This window comes from Poecilia reticulata, chromosome 6 (genome assembly GCF_904066995.2).
Source record: "Poecilia reticulata chromosome 6, P_reticulata-male-v2, whole genome shotgun sequence".
NCBI classification, from domain to species: domain Eukaryota; kingdom Metazoa; phylum Chordata; class Actinopteri; order Cyprinodontiformes; family Poeciliidae; genus Poecilia; species Poecilia reticulata.
This window is the reverse complement of record NC_088835.1, coordinates 29,316,789-29,339,789: the sequence shown is the minus strand read 5'-3', so window position 1 is coordinate 29,339,789 and position 23,001 is coordinate 29,316,789. Positions and strand designations below refer to the sequence as shown.

General features: G+C 38.9%; 1 protein-coding gene across 4 annotated transcripts in view; it reads left to right on the top strand.

Moving 5' to 3' along the window:
- The window catches only part of znf423 (zinc finger protein 423), a 188,404-nt gene that overhangs the window by 148,343 nt on the left and 17,060 nt on the right, over window positions 1-23,001 (top strand). For all 4 annotated transcript variants that reach the window (XM_017305362.2, XM_008412529.3, XM_008412528.3 and 1 more), the window contains one exon: window positions 22,201-22,332. In XM_017305362.2, the coding sequence (XP_017160851.2) occupies window positions 22,201-22,332 (132 nt within the window). The remainder of the gene's footprint in view (window positions 1-22,200; window positions 22,333-23,001) is intronic.

The following is a 23,001-nucleotide window of genomic DNA, read 5'->3' as shown; positions in this document are numbered from 1 at the left end:
GCTTCCCTGCTGTCTGACCGTGACGTTTGCCGCGCTCTTCCTGAGCGTCATGCTACGACCACAGCAGGTTCAAACACTGAGGGGATAAAAGAGTCGGAATTCTGAGTTTAAAATTAAAATTCTTAACGTTGGGCTGTGAGATGGTGGCACTAACCAAGCTGTACTGTTGTAACCAATTTGAAACCTAAAGAGGGCAGCACTGAGACGGTTTATGGCCAAATATTGCAGAACTAAACATAAACGAAGGCTGCAAAAATACAAAATTTTACCAAGTATTTTTGTCCTGTTTCTACTGCAAATATCTTAGTTCACTTGAAATAAGACAAAACTAACTTTAACTTTTCAACAAGATGAATGAATAGTCTTCTACTAAGTCAATAATTCTTTTATATTGATGAAGACGTACTTGTTCTGTTGTCTAGAATAAGGAATCGTTGAAACAAGCTCTTATTTCTTGATGAAGTTACTTTGCATGTTTGTTTTATCTTATTTGAAGTGGACCAAGACATTTGCTCTAGAAACTAGACAAAAATTACTTGGTGAGATTTTGTGGTTTTGCTTTTACGACCCAATTTAAACAATTGATCATTTCATTTGGGGTTTAGTGAGGCAAAGAAAATTAGAGAAAAAATGCTAGTAAAAACGCATCAAGCGTCCCATAAACGAGTGTTATGTCCCGTTTTTAAAACAAGAATCTGTTGATTAAGATTTGTTTCCCTAAAAAAGCACAGCAACAGCATGAAGCTTTGCGTGTGCAGAGGTATGACTGGGAAGGAGCGGAGCGGCGGCAGAGAGACGAGCCTTGATGATGGAAACGACGGAGCGCTCCAGAGAGACAGGAAACAATCCCCTCTAACCACTGCGCTGACACCTCTCTGTTACGAGTGTGTGAGCGTGCACGTGTGTGAGCATGTATTAATATTGATTTAGCATTCTGGCAGGGGGTCTTTGAACCTCACTTTTCCTACTCCAGGCCTGCAGGGACATATTGCAGTGACACACACACACATACACACACGAGGCAGTGTCAGATGTAATTAATGGCATAACATAAAGACAAAGAGACAGAGCAGCAGCGTATTAAACATGAGCCATATAAACACGTCTGTGTGTGTGTGAGGATGATGAGGCAGAGAGGAAGGTTTAAACTGAATCCCGGATGTGGTTCTGCTCTTAAGTTGCTGCTTCTCTTTCTCTTTGCTCTTGGATGGATGTGAGCAGCAAAACGTTGAGTCCAAATGCATGGAGAAATCTGCATTTTTTAGTTATTAGCTACAGAAGAGCTGCGCTTTCTGAATTTACCTGTCACAAACCATCACTGACTTAAATAAAACATGTTTCTGCAGAGCATTGCTTCAAATTAAAAAGAGTGTTTGAGATTTTACTGCTCACAAAAACTAAATACGTCTGAAAACATTGATTTTAACATCCTGTCTTAACTGAATACTTCCTCAAAAACATGCAGAACATTTTCTAGATATTAGAAGAAAATATAGACGATAAATGTGAAAAGTAATACTCAAAAACATTATCAAGGGAAACAATCGAAAAGAAAAATTAGAAAAAGTTGAAATATTACCAAGTATTTTGGTGCAGTTTCTTGAAATAAGACAAAACTAACTTTCATGTAACTTATCAGCAAGATTCAAGAGCTTGTTTTCAGTGAATCATTTATTAATATTGATTTGAAGACGTACCAGTTCCACTGGCAACATGGAAAAATGACTCAAGTTTCACTATTAAGGAATCATTTACTTAAAATTAACCCTTACATCTTGCTGAAAAGTTGCATGGACACAGAAATGCTGAATCACCAGTTGCCATGGTGATTCCCACCTTTTTATTCCTAAAACAGGCGGGAAAAAACGGACTCTAAAGAGATTCTTTAATTCTAGGTTTTATTTTCAAATCCCAGCATAATGGGAGTAAATTTAACTCTGCAGTGAGATCCAAGAGAAAAAATCCAACATATTGGATGAAAAAAGACCTTTGAATTTGAATTCTAGAGACTAAAACTGGAAAAACTGCCAACATTTACAATTTCCACTTTTCTAAATCATGTTTTCTTGAGATAAAACATCCCAGCCTTACAGCTCATCAGAGGCGGCTGGTTTCACTTCATCAGCGGGGGAAAAAAAACAGAAAACGTGTCTTAAACCTGATCAGTCCAGTGGATTAATCTGTTGTTTTGTCTCTTCATGTGAGTGACCAACACATTTCCTAAGTGTAAGCACTTATTTTTGTTGCATTGTTTAGTTTTTCCCGTTTGCTGGTTTCTCCGGTGGTCTGCCTCTCTGTCTGTCTCTCTGTCTTTGGGGAAACTGTTTAGAAGTCTTCATGCACTCTCACACAAACCCCCAGACACATTTATATTTGATTCCTCCCTCAGAATAATTAATAACTTACTGTTCATTTATTTATTTGTTTGTATTTGAGGCTGACAGGAGGGGAGAAATGTGTTTGTGTGCTTGTCTTATGAGACCAAGAAGAAGTTATTATTTTATCCTTCGGTGCAGCGCAGTGGAAACTGGCTTTGTTTTGCCAGGTTGTTGCAGCTTTTTTTTGCTCCGGTTGGTTTAAGGAAAGATTATAGATGTTCCTCATTATTTGGTTTTTACGTCCGGTAATAAGAGACATGATAGAAAGAGGTTATAATAGCATTGATGTTTTTTGTCTGATCATTTTATTTAATGTGTTTATGGGTGAAAATGCAGCTTTATAAGGATAACGGGTTTTGACTATACAGTTACAATGTTTGGGTTTAAAAAATAAAAATCTAGTTTTCTGTTTAAATTATAGCTTTAATTTAAATCACTTCAGCTCCACATTTAGCTTCATGTAATAAAATTATTCCAACCATCCGTTTGTTTATCCATACCTCCATCTATTTTCCCATCCAACCAACCATCTGTCCATTTATTCATCCATTTGTTCATTCATCCAACCATCCATCCGTTGATGTTTTTCCTCTAGAAAATGACTACAAAACCAAATTTCTGGACATTTCAGGGTGAAGAATGTGAAATCCTGACGTTTATATGAAACCGACAGCAAAATGCTTCAGTTTTGCTGTCGGTTCTGCTCAGTTTTGGACCAAAATGCCTGTAATTATCCACGCTGTCGCCCCTCAGAGACCAAATAATTCAGGTATAATTGCACATAATCAGATTATCCTGCATCCTAATCTTCCAAGGTCACTCCTCTCGTCTGATTCCTAATCTGCCGTGTTCCTCCTTAAAGGAAGCCGCTGGCCGCCGCCGGCTGATTGTGCCTCTGCCATTACCTGCTCCGCCCAGCTGGACGCGTCTTTTCACTCCAATGCCACCTTGATTAGCTGCTCTTAATTTAGGGGCACACCCACGAGTGCGCGGCGGCACTCGAAGGCTTCTGTGTGATGAATTACAGCAGAACAGTGGGGGAACCTGCGGAGCTCGAGCCGCGGGAGGGTTGTTCATTTAACCACAAAGTGAGAAACACAAGAGTTTGGGAAATGATCAGCTGCGTCGCGCTGAACGTTTTTGTTTCCGCGGCTCAAATCAAGATGTTCCTCCTGTTTGTTTTAAGGTTTTCTGTCTCATTTCCTCATGTGTTCATCCAGCAGGCATCTCCAGTTCTTCCCCACCCACCCACACACACACACACACACACAGACACACACACACACGCACACGGTGTGCGGTGAGGGACGTCTCCAGCCGCGGCTGCAGGTATCTGGCAGGCTCTTCCACACATGACCTCGCAGTGATTAAGTGTCTTCATTAGCATGCTATTCTGCGCCGTGTGTGTGGGCGGTGTGCTGTAGGGAAGCGGGGTTTCAGTCGTGTGTATTTCAGGCCCGTCAGATTTTGGAATCAATAATGAAAAATAAAAATAAATCCGCCTCTGTTTGCTCTTCAGGTATTTTTATTTTTTTTTTAAAGTGTTTTTTTAATCTCAGATCTTCGGCGGAGTCGTTACCATGACCACGGCTCGGCTCGGGTTGGCACAGCCCGGTGTGGCGCTGTGCCGGTGTGGGTTCAGAAAGCAGAGACAGGAAGAGGGACTCGGCGGGAGGCTGAGCTGGCCGGGGCGGGGGGGTGAGGGCAGGCGGACCGGACCAAGGTCACTCCGGCTGAGGGTGTGTGTTTGTGACTGTGTGTGTCCACATGTCCACCTCAGCGTTGTGGAGGATCCAGACTCTCTGCTCTGCTTTTGGTTCGTTTTGATCATTTCTAGATGCATGCAGAAGTATTCACACCACAAAAAGCTTTAATCTGCTGTAGAAAAACACAAACCAGCTGCGTTTTTGTTACAAAATGGTCGCAAAGGGAGGATGTGGTGGTGCAGGGGTAAAGCGCAACCCACATATGGAGGGAGACCTTAGTCCTCAACGTCACAAGGTTCGAATCCCGACCCTCCCTCTCTCGTTACCCATTTTCAAATAAAGGCTGCTAGAGCCAATAAAATCTCTAAAAAAAAACAAATCGGCATAAACGTTTGTCAAAGATTGATAAACTTTGCAAGTGTCGTCCTTCCATTAAATTAATAATCATATGCGAATAAGTTTGTTACCTTGACATCTGTCAGAAATTAGGAATGCACAATGCATCCACACCAACATCGGGATCCGTTTCTGGTTGGTTTTCCCCTAAAGGTGCCGAAACGGTTGGAAAATATATATAATATCGGCCATAACAGCAGTACTGATATCAAATATAAATTTTTTGCATTGATATGCAAAAAAATAGATAATTTGCGTATCTGCGTTTATTAGGGAAACCGCTCATTTCTGACTTTGCCTGCGATTTATGATTGGGTGCATCCCAATCATAAATCGCAGGTCATTATATGTTATGCATGTTATTTTAAGTTTTTAATCCCTTCCACCAACCTGCTGGGAATCACTAATAAAAATTGGACGTGAAAAACGAGTCTGTAGGAGGAGAAGACGGTTGTTTTGGTTAGAAACCCACAGATTCTCATCTTTACATGGATGAAAATCCTCTTCCTCATCTCTGATTCAGTCGGCTGCAGCCCTGCCTCCAGTCCTGTCTCTGTGCTCTCCCGTCTCCGTCTCCCCGCCGGTCTCCCATCATGGATCTCTCTGGGTCCAGATGGGCAGTTTGCAGGTTAACTGGAACAGCTGGAGCTGCATTATTAGCGTCCTGCTGTGAGCTCTTATTGGCTCTGCTCATCTCCTTTCCTCCTCCTTGTTTCTCCCTCTTCTTGTCAGATCCTTAACCGACTGGAAAAGATTTTTCCTTTCGGTAATTTTGAATCAATCAGGGCCTTTTTAACCCCAACTCCTCCTTGTTGCCTAAACCCAGAAGGACGAGCGTTTAAAACCTGATGTTGGAATAAAAGAACAATATCTATTCTCTCCAAAAAATGCACTCAAATGCATTTAATTATCTCTTTGACAGCAGTTTGAAAAGCTTTATTAGATATAATTTGTGTGCAGAAGAGGTGCATTTAGGGTGGAGCTTAAGCTGGGAGTCTCTCAGGCCCGTCTGGGCCTCGTGTGTGTGTGTGTGTGTGTGTGTATGTGTGTGTGTGGGGGTGTCTGTGTGTGCGTGTGAATGTTGTTGTTGTGGAATGGAGATTGGCTTTTTAGTGGTATTTGGATGCAGAGATGCAGTGAGGATAAGCCTGCTAGCTCCTCCTGATGCCCCTTGGGAGAACAGATTAAAGAAACACACACACACACACACACACACACACACACACACACACAGTAAACAGCAGGCTAGGATTAGATGGAGGTAGGTAAACACACATACTCTCATTTCTGCTGGATTTTATTGAACAAAAACGCGTTTCTGCAGCTTTCTCGGAGATGAGATGTGAAAACTCGATTTCTGGGTTCTGACCAAACAGAAGAGCTGCAGGTTTGTCCAGATGTGGAGGATCAGAGGCGTTGCTGTTTTATCAGAGGCGTTGCTGTTTTATCAGAGGTGTTGCTGTTTTATCATCTGACTGACCTGCTGGTTTTAAGAACTTCAACCTTTTCTTTGAATAGAAAGTTTGTCTACAGGTGCAAAATTTAAATAACCTGGCTAGAAATATGATGTTATGTTGCAGAATGAAACAAAGCTGCAAATCAGATTGATTACAAGTTAGATTTCCCATTTATGGGATGGAAAAGGACAACTTGGGTTGCTCAGTTTAAAATAGCACAAATAGTTGCAGCCTATTTAACTAAATCAGAGTGTCTGCACATCCTTAAAAAGTCTTACATTTATGCATCTAAAATAAAGACGTAAATTGTCTTAAATTCATTGAAAAACTCTAAGCTGGCCTTAAATGTGTCTTACATGTTGTGGCAGGACAACTTAATGCCATATATTCTGTGTAGTTTTCTTTCTTCTTGCTGTATTTTACTGTTAAGTCTGTGTTCACTGCGTTTTGTGACTCAATGCAGTTGTGGTAACGAGCTGCTAACGTTACCCTTGCTAGCAAGCTGGCTAGCTTTCAAGACTGAAGCTAGTTAGCTTTTTTTTTTTTTTACATCCATTCATATAAGTACAAATTTATCACCATTGCCTCACACACAGATTGATTTATTTGTGATTTTTTTTTGTACATTTGTCTTAAAATCCAATCATAATTGTCTTAAAATGCCTCAGAAAGTGTTAGGTGTGACTTGGTGAAACCTGCAGAAACTCTGTAAATAATTTAATCTGACTTCAGTCTGATCTTTATCTGCGTTTATCAGGGAAACCACAGATTTCTGATGATTCGTTATGCTTTACATTTCAACCCTGACGCTCAAGTTATGTCTAATAAATAAAAATAAATCACTAAGATAATCTGATCCTGCCCACTTCAGGAATTAAAATGGAAGGACGGTACTTTTGGGACTTGTATACTCTACTTTAAATGTATGTTTCTGTTTAAATGAATTTAGAAAAAGGCTTAAATTAAAGCACTCTTATTTATTTAGTGGAGAAATATTTTTTTATGTCAATAAAGATAAGCTCCTTAAATGTATCTGCATTTTTTTACAACCATGTTGACTTGGGTTAACCAAGTCTCTAAATGATATCTCCATTCCAACTATTTATTTATTTTCCGACGTACTTCATGGAGAGGAGTTTTCTGTCCTACCAACACAAACGTAAACATGTCGGCCTCTACTTGAGCTGCAAGCTTTTTTCAAATGAAACTTAGATTTATTTTTCCAGCAACAAAAGCTCCAGCTGTGGAACAAAAAGATTAATATGTAGAAAATTAGGTGTTTTAAGCACGGCGGAGGGCGTATTATGTTAGACTCAAATCACTGCAAAAATATAAAATCTTACAGATGTAGGAGCGTCCGTCCATTCTTTTCCACGTCAGGAGGGCTGCTGGTCACCTGGACACGTAGCCAGTCCATCGCAGGATAGAGCAGCTTATTTTAGGTAAATATTTCCTTCATATTGATAAAAAAAGTACTAGTTTCACTGGCGGATTATTCCAGTTATACCATGGAAAAATGCCTTGTTATAAGTGAAATAATCTGCCAATGGAACTAGTACTTTTTCGTCCGTAAGAAATCATTTTTCTTAAAACAAGCTCTTAAATCTTGCTGAAAAGTTACTTATAAGTCAGTTTGATCTTTTTTCAAGTGTCCAAAGATATTTTCAGTAGAAACTAGACTAAAATTACTTGGTAAAGATTTTGTGTTTTTGCAGTGATCCCTTTAATTGTGCCGACATTGATTGAGATGAAAACATTCCCTGGATGAACAAACTCAAATAAATAGTAACTTCAGTTTGACATCATTGATTTAAATTAACAGGTTGTGCTAATAAACGCCTCCTTCAGATGTTTCACCTTTTAACCTATCATTTTAATACCAGCTCTTGTACCTGAAAAGCATTTAATTCAGTCAGAGGAAGGAAAATGCAGTTAGGGTTGGACTGGGGGGGCGAGGGGGGTATGACCCTCTGTCTGTCACCATGACAACCGGATCATAGCTTTGATTACAACTACAGAGGTGATTAACTGTGGATACAGACGGGATCTTGGACGTGTGTGCGTGTGTGTGTGTGTGTGTGTGTGTGTGCGTGTGTGTGTGTGTGTGTGTGTGTGTGTGTGTGTGTGCGTGTGTGTGTGTGAGACTCGCTATTTTGCCTCTGCAAAAAACATCTTGCCAACCATTTTTGTCTAGTTTCTGGTGTAAATATCTTATTGCTTGGCCTTTTGGAATAGGCATTAAATCAATTAATTGCATGATGAATTGAAATAAACTTTAATTTACATTTGCATAATTTATTCTTTTTCTCTTTTCTCTCTTTCTACCAAAAACTGGATGATAAAAAAGTCTTCAGTTTCGTGTTTTGGTCTCAAGTTTCTGTAAACGATCATGTTTACAGAAACCTCATAATTAATTTTATTAATTGTTTCTGTTTCATTTATTTTGGATATTTAAAATGTCTTCCAGTTCCAGTGTTAAAATGTTCGTTAGAATTTAAAGTTTACTGGTCTTTGAGATGCCATCGCCTTTATATTACTTGAAATGGTCTCAAAACACCAATATTATCGTTTATCGCAGTAAAATCTGGAACAATTTATCATCCTGCAAAATGTATTATTGTAACAGGTTATTGAAATAAAACAAAAACTAACTTACAAGTAACTTTTCAGCAAGTTACTTACAAGTTACAAGTCAGTAATTTCAACTTGCAACATCTTAAAAATGTCCTGTTATAAGTAGTAAAAAAAATCTGCCAGTGGAACTAGAACTTCATCATTTTTAAAGATTTATTGACTTTAAACAATCTCCTATATCTTGCTGAAAAATTTATACTATTTCTTATTTTAAGTGTGCAAAAACATTTGCACCAGAATCTAGATGAAAATACTCCGTTGGCCTTTGTTTTCGCAGTGCAGACGCCTGCCTCATCCTTCACTCTGGTTATTTCTGACTGTAAAAACGAATCGTCGTTTTATTCTGCTTCAAAAACAGAAAGACCCTGTTGGTGTGAATCTGGAGGGTTTAGTTGTGTTTTCCAAACTGTAGGCGAACAGATGTTTGAAGGTGTTTCAGCAGGATGACAGGTGCTTCCATTTTAAACATTATCTCAGGGAGCAGTAAGCCTGTGTTTGTGTTGATGGTTTATTTACACACACTGATTAATCTTATTCCCCTCAGGCCCGTTTCACACTTTCAATTAAAAGTCTAAACATAAATATTCTCCACATTCTTAGAGGCTAAAAGGAAACGTTATGTGGCTGTTAGTTAATCTAATCATTGATACAGAATGACTGCTGCAGTTTTCTGAAATGAAAAGATTTCTGCAGGAGTGTTTCATGTTTCACGCGTTCTAATTATTTGCACTTCTTTGCTAAAAATGTGACGCATTCACACTCTTTTTGGTGTTTTTGTTTTTTCACGAGAGGCCCTGTTGTGTTCAGAAACATACGAGCGCAGCTAACATCTAATAAAACTGCGGTGAAAGTGTGAGACAATGATGTAAAACGAGTGCGCAGACGTGCACGTGCGCGCTTGTGAGCAGCTATTTGGCTTCAACACGGCCGAGCGCTCCAGCTTCCCACTGTTATGTAATCTGAGAGGGAAAATCCAAGCTGCTGCTCACACACACACACACACACACACACTTTCCCATCACACACTCTGTCTCCTTCCAAGACTCACATGCACTATGCACCACACAAATATGCTCAATTTGTGCACAAACTGGTCATTGCCATATGCTGATCCTGTCTGCCAATAAAATGTCTGCCTGGCTGTGTGTGTGCGTCCGATGTGTGTGTGTGTGTATGTGCGTCCGATGTGTGTGTGTGTGTGCGGATAGTTTTCACAGGGTGTGATTAGGTGAAGCGGAGGAATGTGGCTTCAGGTCCGCTTTTATTTAGGCCTGTAAACAGTAGGGCTGTGTAATATCGATTTTGCGATATATATCGATATTTTCTTTCCTAGAAAAATATTGATATTCATCCGCAAGTATCGTAACATCCAACCGTCACCTTGCTCACTCACTGCTTGTTTCGCCAGGAGAGTGATCAGGTCATCAGGCTTAGAGTGATTCCTTCAGATGTTAAGGGTCAAGGTTAAAAAGGCATTATTTACTTTACAAATGCATGTAAGCTACAGTTTGTACTGTTTCAATTAAAAGAAACATGTTTTCTCACCACTTCTTTGATTCATTTTGTCCAGCTGTCGAGTTTAAGTCTGTGTCCAACCAGAGCCAGGTATTGTGTAGTTGGTGCTTTTAGTCAGTTTTCAGTTAAATTGATTCAATCCAACTCTATAACAGTCACAAAATGTCACCAAAATCACTCTGTCCCTCTAAAATCTTTCAAAAGTGTATCGTGAGCAGAATATCGTGTATCGTATCGCAAGATTATTGTATCACCACAGCCCTAGTAAACATGTTGTTTACCTTATTAAAATCATAACAATTTGATCTGAATTTTTGTTGATTTATTTCCACATCAGCTGTGAAATAAAGTCTGAAATTTTCAATAACAGAAAAGCAAAAAATATCAGTGTGACTGAAGAGTTTCTCTTCTGTATTTAAGTTGATTTAAACGTTCAGAAATGACGACACAAAGCAAAAGATTGTCGTCATTTATGACTTTGACAGACTAATCAAGTCGCTCAGTTTCTGTTTCAGGTGGATATTTATTTAAAAATTCACAAAACGTCACCACATCACAGCGAAAAACATAATAATTAGTAAATAAATGAATCATAAATGTTCCTCTGACCTCGTTGCACCACATTGACTGAAACTCCACTAATTTCCAGTTTTAGTTGTTTTATAACAACATTAAACTTAAAAATTCTTTCTCTGCCTCTTTTTAATAACCATTTCATGTCTGCTTTTAAAGTGTTATTTTTCTAAACATTAAGGCAGCTGTGGCATTAAAGTTGATCTACAGTCACACACAAACCTTTTAAACACTAAATATAACTTATATTAAATCTATTTTATACAGTTACCAGTTTAAACATAATCATCTTCTATACAAATATAGTAATGATGCCTGAAAACACGAGGCTTAACATTCAACCCTGTGGAACACCAAAAGTAATTTTACATAATTTTGTATATTCGGTTGTACATACAGAAAATTTTCATTTAAATAATTTCCTAAGTAGTTAGTTGCAGCATTTTAGCCCAAACTTACCTTCACAGTTGAGTTAATTGTGAAAATCAGGGAAGTTTTAGCTGCTTTATTATATAAAACAAGTTTATGATAAAATTTTTCTCTTTTTATTTAACTTTTGATATCAGCTTTATGTCTGAAACAATGTTGTGTTTTAGTTTTGTCAACATATGACTTACTGTGTTCAGTAATTTGCATCTGTCTGAATTTTGTATTTAAATTTTTTTCGAATGGGTTCCCAGTATTCAACCAGGTGGAACACCACAAGTTAGATTCTGCGGTTTTATACTGTTTTTCGTAAACTAAAACAAAATTTAAACATCTTCCTTTTGTTCCGTTGATTTACGTTTTTTAATAAAAAATGCACTTTGCCCCATCTTAAATCATAAGCCGTATGAAATGAGCATTTCTCTGCCTCCCATTTTGTTTTGACTGAGTTTAAACATCCAGACGGTCGGATTTCGAAGGGAACAAATAAAGAAAATAACAATCATCTTGCAGAGAAAGAGAGAGAGAGAGATGGAAATAGAGAGGGGAGATGAGAGAAAGGAGGGAGAGTGTGTGTGGGTGTTGGATACTCGCGGGACCTCGGCACTGCAGCATTCTTTCTCCTCTTTGTGTGTGTGTGTGTGTGTGAGGGTGAGTAAAGGTGGAGGCACTCCTGGGACCCCTCCAGCGCTGCAGCAGGTTGTGTGTGTGAGTGAGTGAGTGTATTCTCCAGCCCCCACAGTACCAATGGGTCAAGCTCACAACCTCCTGCATCAGAACCCCCCCCCCCCAACAACCACACACACACACATACACACACACACCCTCCAATCGCCCCCTGGTTGCTATGGTAACACACCTTGAGCAAGCCCCCCCAGAGGGGCGCACACTCCTCCTCCTCCTCCCTTCCACTGCTCTCTTCTTTGCTGCACTCCTTCTTCCTCACAGCGCCTCTTGCTGCTCTCTCCACGGCCGTCCTGCCCGTCTTCTTCTTTCCTTCCTTCATCCCTCTTTTGGACGCTTCTTCTTCTTCTTCTTCTTCTTCCTCTTCTTCTTCTTCTCCTTGCTAAAACAACAACTTTGCTTCCAAATCTTCTGTAAATCAGATCAACAGTTTCAACACCGAACAGTTTTTTTTTTTGTCATCTTTGCCAATCTGTTGCAATACAAAGTGATTATATCGACACTGCGAGTCATGCATGTGCAGCCGCTGCCCCCTACAGGCAGGTGGAACAAAGAGCTTCTGATATAGATCTGCAAAACTTATATGTAGCAATCGCATAGCTAGAGAATAACGTGGAAATCCTTAGAAAACTTTCCAAGGCCTATTTTAATGCACTGTGCAGTAGTGAGCACACCTCTGCTAATCCGCTAAAAGCTGAGCTAACGTTTCATTTAGCGCTTTTGCTAACTGGAAACTTTTCGCCTGGTTAGCTTCCTATAAGTTTACTTTTCAGGGTAAATTATAAAGCGTTAATTTACTTTTTGCTGTGTTGATCAACATTTGTGTTAAAATTTTTGTTATTTTGATTTCTTAAAACTAGACGTTTATATTCATGCTCTTATTTTGAGCATAAAAACTGTTTATGTAACAGAACCGTTTCCTCTCCTCTTATTCTCTTTTTCCCAATAACTTTATTTCAAACAGAAAGTACACAGGAACAAAATAAAACATTGACAGTAGATAACAAGATATAAACATTATTAAATTAACTTGGGGCATTGTGGAACATGTAAGTTATAATTTTAAAATTAAATTGGTGCACAAAGATTTCCGGTTTTCAAGGACAAATATACTTTAGGTTGAACTGAAGTTGGTGCTTTGGGATTAGCTTGTAAGTACCATGTTGGTGTAGCACTTTAACATTAGCAGAATTGTTTATGGTTAATGATTTAGGGTTAGCACAACTAGCTTTTAGTTAGCATCACCCTCCATTGTTAATGCGGATTAAGATATGCAATGGAAATCATCACTAGCGCAGAAGCTAACAGCTAAAGTCTTCATAAACTCTGGTCTTGCAAACTTCACTCAATAAAAGTTGCACCTTGATATCTCAGCTTCCCAAGTTTCATTTTCTTTTGAATATTTTAAATATTCTCAACAAAATATCAGTAAATATGATTTTTCATGGGTATATTCGGTTCCACAGAAACATCTTCAGATAGACGAGGTTTCACTGTATGCTGATGACAGACAGCTTTATATTTCTGTCTCACTGCATGACCAAGGTCAACTAGAGTCAATAAAATAGATGTCTATAATATAAAAGGGGGGCTAGGTCAGCTTTCCTCCAGCTTAGTGAAGATTTGGTGCCTAACATGAAAGGTTGGACATCAACGCTCAACTGGACACAATGAGGGCAAAGACCATTTATAGCATGAATTTATGTTTCGATGAGTTTATTGTTGCTTTCTGTCCATAAATCTTATTCTGTGAAGCTTTACTGTGGTAAAGCTGCTGGTGGTTATTTTGCTTTATTATACCTCAAAATATTTCCAAGATATTTTTATTTCCTGCTGAAAGCATCTTATTCCAGATTCATCTCCAGGTATTCTAAGCAGTATAGGGAAACACAGGTGTGTGCATCAGCATCTCTCCTGTATTAAAAATGAACATGGTTAGCTAAAACCACAGAAAACCCTCAGGCTGTTGTTGTATTACGTGTGTGGTGGGAAAACCTGATTAAAATGTTAAGCTAATATCAGCAAATCTAAGTAAAAGTATCTATATTTCCAGGTTTCTCTTAGGTTTATTAGGAAATCTTAGAGTAGTTGTTGTGTACAGTAGTTGTTTGATTCTGTTATCGCAAAAAAAACACTGAAAAAATGAGAAATATATGAACCAGGGCGGCATTAAATGACTCCAGAAATCACTGAACTTTTTCAAAATGCCTGTCAAACAGATTAAATGTAAACTTTAGGGGTTTTTTTCAGCCACAGCTCGTTATACATGTTGGAATGTTGTAAAAATAATGATGTTTATACCTGAACTGCAAACACACAAAGTCTGTTTGGTCCATTTTTTAGTGAAAATATCTTCATACACTTGAAATAGGACAAAACTAACTTAAGCCTAATTTTTCAACAAGATATAGGAGCTTGTTTTGAGTCAATAATTAAAATAAGTGCTGTTCCGTTGGCAGATTAGTTTACTTATAACAAGACGTTATTCCTGTGCTAAAAGTGAAATAATCCGTCAGGGGAACCAGAACTTTTTCATCAACTATTGACTTAAACCAAGCACCCATATCATGCTGAAAGTTACTTTTAAGTTTGTTTTGTCTTATTTCAAGTGTATTAAGATATTTGGACTAGAGACTAAAATAAAAATACTTTGTAGGATTTTGTGTTTTTGCAGTGTAGAATAGAAAAGAAACCAAAAGATGAAGAAACGCCTTTAACAAATAAAAAAGCATTCACGTATTTTGACGTCTTTACATCAAACATTCAGCTGATACAGTTCATGTCTGTGTTTTTCTATTTTAAGACCACACATTCCCACCCAGGCTGAGTATTTTCAAAAAGAATAAAACAGGAATTTTGTAAAACGGTTGAATAAATCTGAGTTACTCGGGTTCGTATTTTCACTTGAAGTGCAGATGCCTGTTTTACGGCACAAAGGAGCGAACAGAGACACGCTCTGATATGGATTTTAGGGACGGAGGGGGCTGACAGGCGGAGAGACGGGCAGTAATGGAGGGCAGACGCCCAGGGGACCCCGGCAGCTCGTTTAGAGCGACGCCGGGAAGGTGGGTGTTTGCATGCATGTCGAGGTGTTTAAGAGGGGAAGCACCTTAGGGATCCGTCGCCAGCACAAACCAAGGAGCTCATTTGTGCTGAGCTGCGTGTTGCAGGGGTCTGAGATGAGGCCGGCGTAAATGGGATGATGCCACCTGGTCCTGCTCCTCTGGTCAATTAGCAGAGAGAAAAAGGTGGTTAATGAGAGGGAATGAGACCGAGCAACAGCATGAGCAACGACGGCGTGTGTTTGTGTGAAATATGTCACTGTGGTGGGTTTGTAATTGTGAGGATGACTACAGTATCGGCCGCGTTTTCCTTCCGTAACATGCATGTTCTGCTTTAAATGTTCTAATGCAGTGGTTCTTAACCTGGTTCGATCGAACCCCAGGGGTTCGGCGGAGCGTCTGCCACGGAGGTAAAGACACAGTTGTGTAAAGTCGTGATGACGCCCCGCTTTGCCATCACTTGCTACAGAGGATCACCTTACATTGCTTAGCCAATCAGAGGATCACGTTACATTGCTTAGCCAATCAGAGGATCACGTTACATTGCTTAGCCAATCAGAGGATCACGTTACATTGCTTAGCCAATCAGAAGATCATCTTACATTGCTTAGCCAATCAGAGGATCACCTTACATCGCTTAGCCAATCAGAGGATCACGTTACATTGCTTAGCCAATCAGAGGATCACGTTACATTGCTTAGCCAATCAGAGGATCATCTTACATTGCTTAGCCAATCAGAGGATCACGTTACATTGCTTAGCCAATCAGAGCTGCGGAGGAGCCCTGATTGAAGGAGCTCCACTCTCAGCATGGATTTGAACTTGTGTCTTTATTTACTTCAGCAAATCTCAGTTTTTAACAAATTCTGTAGCTTTCTGTGTACTTCTAAATCTGCTCCTTAGTCGCATCTTTTCGGGGTTGGTACTGCCTCTAGTGGTGTGGGGTGGTAACACAACTAATATAGTTACATTACTAAATCAGAATACCGCAAAGTCTTTATTATTTATTATACATTTTTTGTTCTCTTAAGAATGTAGAGCTAATTAAATGATCTAAACACCTAAAGACCTTAAAGTGGTTCCAGTTTCTCTCGATGGCCAACCTGTTGAAACTGTGACAAATTTTAAATACCTGGACAGTCAGCTCAACTTTGCTGAAAACACTGACTATATTTTGAAGAACTGTTCTCAGAGACTCTACCTTTTAAGAAGACTTAGTGATCTTGAATGAATCTTAGTGTATCTCTTGAATTTGGAGGAAAAAAATCATATTTTATTTATCACTACAGAAGGGTTCAGTGAATGCGCATATGAAACTTTTGATGGTGATGGACAGCGTTAAGACCCGCCTCCTGCCTCTGATTGGCTGTTTCTGGTTGGCTGATTTTTTTCCTCACTGATTATCTGTCATGACAGTTTCAACCAATATGTCAGGAAATATATTTTTGTGAAAGTTGGATACTGGAGCTTCAAGGGGTTTGAACCAAACCAGCGTCTTGAGGTTTGTAGATAAAAGCGATAAAGGATTATTGTCATGGTTAGTGCCTGAGTGAAAATCCAGAAAAAGTTAGATTTGAGTTGGTTGGTGGAGAACTGTAATCCTGACCTTCACCCTGCCTCTTTGGCCATGTCCTCCCCTATGTTCTCCGTCCCAGGGAAAGTCTCCCAGCGATGTGTGTGTGTGTGTTCATGAGCTGCTGGATCAAATGCTCTCTGTGAGACAAAGCGTAGCGGCAGGACGCTCTGCGACTCTGTCATCTCACTATGGGTCGCACACGGACCGGGCTGCACGGGGGGGACGGCACACAGAGACAGCCGTCCCCACACACACACTGATCAAAACAATGTATTTGTCAGAAAAGAGAAGTCTTTCATGGGACACACACACACACACACAGAGGCGTTGGAGGCCTCTCTCCATGCCCTTGTTCCGGACAGCCCAATTATCTCTCTGCACCTCACTGTTTTCTCCTCTGTTCCCTCTGAGGTTTTCACGTTCGTTCTGGTTTGGATTCTTTTCCCTTTTTTTTCCCGTTTGCAGCCATTTTTGCTCTCACACTAATTGATTGACCATAAATGAGCTCCTGAAGTTTATGTTTCGGTTTGATGTCGTAATGAAACATGTTCCTGTGCACGGGTCTGAATCGAAGCACCGCTGAAAAGATAGCAGTCGTATAAAACTGAATTTATTTGACTTTGTGTCAGAAAGAGAAGACGGTCTCCTCAAGGCGTTTCAGTTTCCATACTTGAGCTGGGATTGTATTTCTGTTGGTCCAAAACTGAATAGTTACAACAACTTTGTCCTAAAAAGGTTTAAAAAAAAAACCTTTAAGCTACTCAAAAAGCACAATAAAATATTAAAAACAAATTTTACTCATTTAATAATTCATAATAAAATTACCTCAGAAAAATTAAAAAGTACAGTTTAGTGAAAATAATTTATTTTTGGTATCACTTTATTAGAAGACTGAAATGACATTATCATAAACATAAAGTGTCATAAATAACGGCACTTTTAATGTACATTTGACAGATTTAATGGAGTTTTTAATACATGTTTTAACAACTTTGCATTAAAAATGTCATTATTTACCCCATCCTGCAAGGATGGACGATTACTGACCAGATATTGATTCAATTAGATTTAAATAATTAAATCCAGTCACATAATTTCCTCATTAGTCTTCAGCACATTGAGAGTCCGTGTAAGACAAAAGCATCAGTTGCTAAGTAAAATATAACGGCCTCCTCTTGTTCTTTAACATTTTTATTTCCAAAGTTTCAGATTGTTTTTGTAACTCCGGCTTAGACACTTGCAGCTCAGATGTTTCTGTGTAAGATCTCAGGAAAACTGAGCGCAGAAGTAGGTCGTTGTGTTCGTGTAAAGGTGGCTGATGTTTGACCGCTGCCTCTGATCCTGGCAGCGTGGGAGAGTGGGAGGCAGCTTTACCCCCACCGAGGGCGCGGCTTAAAGATGCCTTACACACAACGCCGTAGCCAAAACACACACACACACACACACTGACATCAATGACGCGTAGGCAATTCTTCATCTTCATCTTCTGTACTGTAAAAGCTCCAAATATGACCAAGTTTTCTTTTAGTTTTTACCAAATATCTTACTATACTTGAAATAATACAAAACTAACTCTAAAAGTAACTTTTCAGTAAAAGGATCTTCTTTTAGGTCAATATTTGCTTAATATTGATTAAAAATTATTAGTTCTTCTGGCTGATCAAATGAAACCTGTGCTTTTTTTAAAATCAGTATTAAGGAACCTAAAACAAATTCATACATCTTGATGAAAAGCTACTTTTAAGTTAGTTTTGTCTGATTTCAAGTGTACTAAGATATAATCAATCAATCAAATATCTAGGAGTGTGAGAATCCTTGTTAAATTACATCTTAACTAAAACTCTGAGGTGTGAGAATCCTTGTTAAATTACATCTTAACTAAAACTCTGAGGTGTGAGAATCCTTGTTAAATTACATCTTAACTAAAACTCTGAGGTGTGAGAATCCTTGTTAAATTACATCTTAACTAAAACTCTGTGGTGTGAGAATCCTTGTTAAAAATGGTGTTTTAACTAAAACTCTGAGGTGTGAGAATCCTTGTTAAATGGTGTTTTAACTAAAACTCTGTGGTGTGAGAATCCTTGTTAAATGGTGTTTTAACTAAAACTCTGAGGTGTGAGAATCCTTGTTAAATGGCGTTTTAACTAAAACTCTGTGGTGTGAGAATCCTTGTTAAATGGGGTTTTAACTAAAACTCTGAGGTGTGAGAATCATTGTTGAATGGCGTTTTAACTAAAACTCTGAGGTGTGAGACGTTTAACTGAAGTCCTACAAGGGGCTTTAATGTGTTTATCTTTTTTAACCTTTTTTCTTTTTCTTTAATAAAAATTCTCTTTGTCTTTCTAACCGCTTATTCAGTGTCACATGCTGTTTTTATTTTAATTATGTAAAGCACTTTGAAATGCCTTGCTGCTGAAATGTGCTATAGAAATAAAATTTGATTGGTGGAAATGAAACATTTTTCTTATCTAAGGAAATTTGCTCTTGAAACTAAACAGAAATACTTAATAAATCCTACCAAGAATTTTTGGTCCAGTTTCCAGTACAAATATCTTTATTTGTTTTATTTCATATATACTAACTTACAATAAATTTTCAGCAAAAAATAGGAGCTTTTTAAAGTCAGTAATCCTTCAAAGAGGCAATATTATGCAAAATCGGCGTGTTATAATGTTATTCCCTCATCAAAGACAGACCTGGAGTGTTACCTTGATTCTTTTATGCATGTTTTTAAAATCCTTTAATCTCCATGGCAACCGTTCAGCTGTGAAAAACGCCTGGGTGGACGTAGCCCCGCCTTCGAGGCTCAGCTCCTCCTCTGAGCTGCAGCTTCCAGCTCAGAGCTCCTGTCCTCTCAACTCCTTCAGACTAGCCAGCAGCAATTAGCAAACACCTGCTGAGCTCAGTGTATGACCTACTTCTCAGGGTTAATGGAGGAGCCATGTTGTGATGACTTCCTGGAGGCGGAGCTTCAGAAACAGCAGGAGTTTTTAAAGAGACAGAGACCCAATTTCAAGACCTTAAGTTATGAAGTCACATGTTTTTAAAGTCATATTTGAGATTTGTAGCATTTTCATAACAACTGACGTTAACATAGTTACTTGATTGTGCTGTAAAATTGCACTAAATGTTTGGAAAACACATAAATTTAGTTCTGATGAAGCTCCACCGCTGTCAGATTATCACTCATCTCTTATAACAAGACATTATTCATCAGTATTAATGAATTTTTGACTCCTTTATCCTGCTGAAAAGTTTTTTGTAAGTTAGTTTTGTCTCAGTTCAAGTGAAACTCGACCAGAAATGCTTGTTGAAATTCTGTGTTTTTTGCAGTGTGCCTGTTTTCTGAGCCAAACTTAAACTTTTTGTTTCTCAAACAATAAAATCGGAACCAACTGAAAAGCTGCAGCTGCACACCCTTCCTCCTGCCTCTCTCTCTCTCTCTCTCTCTCTCTCTCTCTCTCTCTCTGCATGCGTCGCTCCGTGTGACTCTCTCTCCTGCTGCTTCAATCTCCTGGTAAATGATAATGAACCTCTATCTGTCTCAGTGTGTCTCGGACACGCTGGCGCCCCTCACAACCTCGCAGCCTTTGAGGTTTCTGTGTGTGTGTGTGTGTGTGTGTGTGTGTGTGTGTGTGTGTGTGTGTGTGTGTGTGTGTGTGTGTGTGTGTGTGTGTGTGTGTAGACGGGGCTTGTTTGGGGATCGGGACCACAACACACACACACACACACACAGCTATTGAGATGGGATTAGGGCACCCTTGTGATGGCCTTTGAGGCAAGAAGAGATAAAAATCTCTGTGTGCGTGTGTGTATTAGTCAGTATGGGTGTCATGGATGCATGATTGAAGACGTTATTAACCCTGCGATCCCCTGCAGCGAGATTTTGCAGAGTGTGTGTGTGTGTTAGCACTTACAGGACATGAGATAAGTGTTAAAAAAACAGGGTGTGTGTATATATGTGTGTGTGTGTGTGTGCAGCGCTCCATGGGGGTCACAGATTGGCCTGCAGACGACACCATCTGATGTCTCCCGGCAGTTCGGTCCTGTAGCGTGTGTGTGTGTGTGAGTGTGTGTGTGTTGCCTCGTGCTGCGTGTGTGGGCGACTGGGGTATCGGACCTGTTTGGTACGCTGGTGATAAGGACAACAGGCAGGGGACTCGATCACCGAGGGGTGCCTGTGTGTGTTTGTGTTTACGACGCCCACCTTCATCTGGCCTTTCACCGTGGGGGCAGTGATGTCACTCACACCGTCTCAAAATAGACACAAACACAAAAATAAAAAACACGACTGTGGATACGCTCTGCACGCTGTCAATTACTTCATCATATAAAAGATTATTTTTACTCCTTTTGCTTAATGTTTGATGTAAAAGTGTTAATACGGTAATCAGTGTTTCTAATTGTTGAGTTTTTTTTGTGCTCATGTAGAAATCAATACATTCTCATGTTTTTTTAAGGTGTTTCTTCGGTTGCCATGTGATATTTCAATGCAAAAACACAAAATCTTACCAAGTATTTTTGCTCTACTACACTTTAGTACAGCTGAAATAAGGAAAATATAGCTTACAGGTACTTTTCAGCAGGATATAGGAGCCTGTTTTACATCAGTAACGCCTTAATAGTGATTGAAATGGTGCATGTTTCACTTATAACATGACAAAAAAGTCTTGTTATAAGTGAAATAATCTGCATGGTATCTAACCTAAAACCTGGCACACATTTTCTGTTTCTTACACAGCATTAGCTTAGCTTACCTTACTGTATCGCACCATATGGTGCCTTAATTTATCACATCTAGCCTAACTTAGCTTACCTTGCAGTCTAAGTAAGACGGCACTGAATTCCGTATCTTACTTTGCTTTACTCTGCTTGACTTAATTTAGCAAAATTAAATCAGTTTAATTCTACATTGGTTGGCTTACCTTTAGACCATTTAGTTAGATATATTAGCTGAATAGATTTAGCTCATTTAAATCTGTTTATATTTGTTGATTTATCTTGTTTAGACTATAGCTAAGCTATTAGCTTATTGGCTTATTGGCTTCATTTAGCCCCTGTAAACTTAATATAGCCTGCCTTAGCTTAGCTTACTTAGCTTAGTTTAGTACACCTTACCTTATTTTAGCCAAGTTGAGCTTAGTTTAAGTTAGCATATGCAGATTTACTTTAGCTTTACTACTTTACCTGACATTAGCTTATCTTAGTTTTTTCACTTTTTATTTTGTTTGCCCTATTTTGAATCAGTTTAGCTTAGCCTAAATTAGCTTATTTGATATTAGCTTACTTTAGTTTATGTTACTGTGTTGAGTTGCACTTCTTCTGTTCAGGCTAGTTTAGAGGATTTGTGAAATTAATAGAAAATGCATACAAAAACTATTCAAACTTAACCATAAACATGTCTAGAAATACACTGTAAATAAATAAAAAAAGTCAGTTTGTATCATAAGTTAACCACTAGACAGTGGAGTTACAGTTAGATTTTGTTTTTAGTTTTTGAATACAAACAGTGTAAATATAAACCTTTTGTACCTCTTGTTTTGTATTTACATTCATATGTAAAGGAGAATATATAGAAATGTTCTTCAGCAAAATAATTAGGCTATAATATTCTTGTTTCTGGTTTTGATGCATATTTTGTGTCCATCTGTGTCTCTGCTGCCGCCTGTTTTTACCTACATCAGACATCTGTCCTGAGTGTCGGGTTAATATCCCGAATTGATGTCACATGTTCCGGTTTCCGTGTTTCGGCTGATCCTAACCTACGCATGCGTGTCTGTCTCCTATTTGCAGAGGAGGGCATCAATCACGAGTGCAAGCTGTGTAACCAGATGTTCGACTCACCTGCCAAGCTGCTGTGCCACCTGATAGAGCACAGCTTCGAAGGCATGGGCGGTACCTTCAAGTGTCCCGTCTGTTTTACAGGTGAGGCGCACGCCGCCGCCGCGTTCAAGGACGGACAAAACACACAATACAATCAGAAATATTTCATGTAACTGTGGAAAACATCCCCTGTTTGACCGAGGTCCGTTTTATATAAGAAGCTGAAAAGTGTGGCGTGTAGACGTGGTTGCTCTCTTTGAGATAAATCTGATTGGTCACCCTGCCTGGCCACGCCCACCAGAGCTGCCAATCAGTTGTTCATGTCACATCGTACATAGATTAGCATTTTGTTCACACTGAATGTGATTTGATGACAGAAATGTTACTTTTGTTGTTTTACAAATATTATTTGTTGTTTGTTTAAAAATCAAACATTACATGTTAATTAACATTTACATTTAAATGCATGAGACTAAAGTGGGTAATTAAACAGTTATTTGGAATTTGTAGTCTAGAATAGCTCAATAATTTTGGCTTTAAGTTGATAAGTTGAAGAGAGTTAGCATAGCAGCGCTAAAGATAGAGCTAAGCTACACTAAGCTAAAACACACTAATCACAAGTAAATAAATAATTTAGTTATTCATATTTTGTAACCTGAAACTGCAGTGCATTTGGATGAAGTTGCCATTTTAGTGCGCCGTCCTCCCCCATCCTCCTACAGTTATAATTTCTGTGAGTGTGTTAAACTCGGATCAGGTCAAACCCGTCAA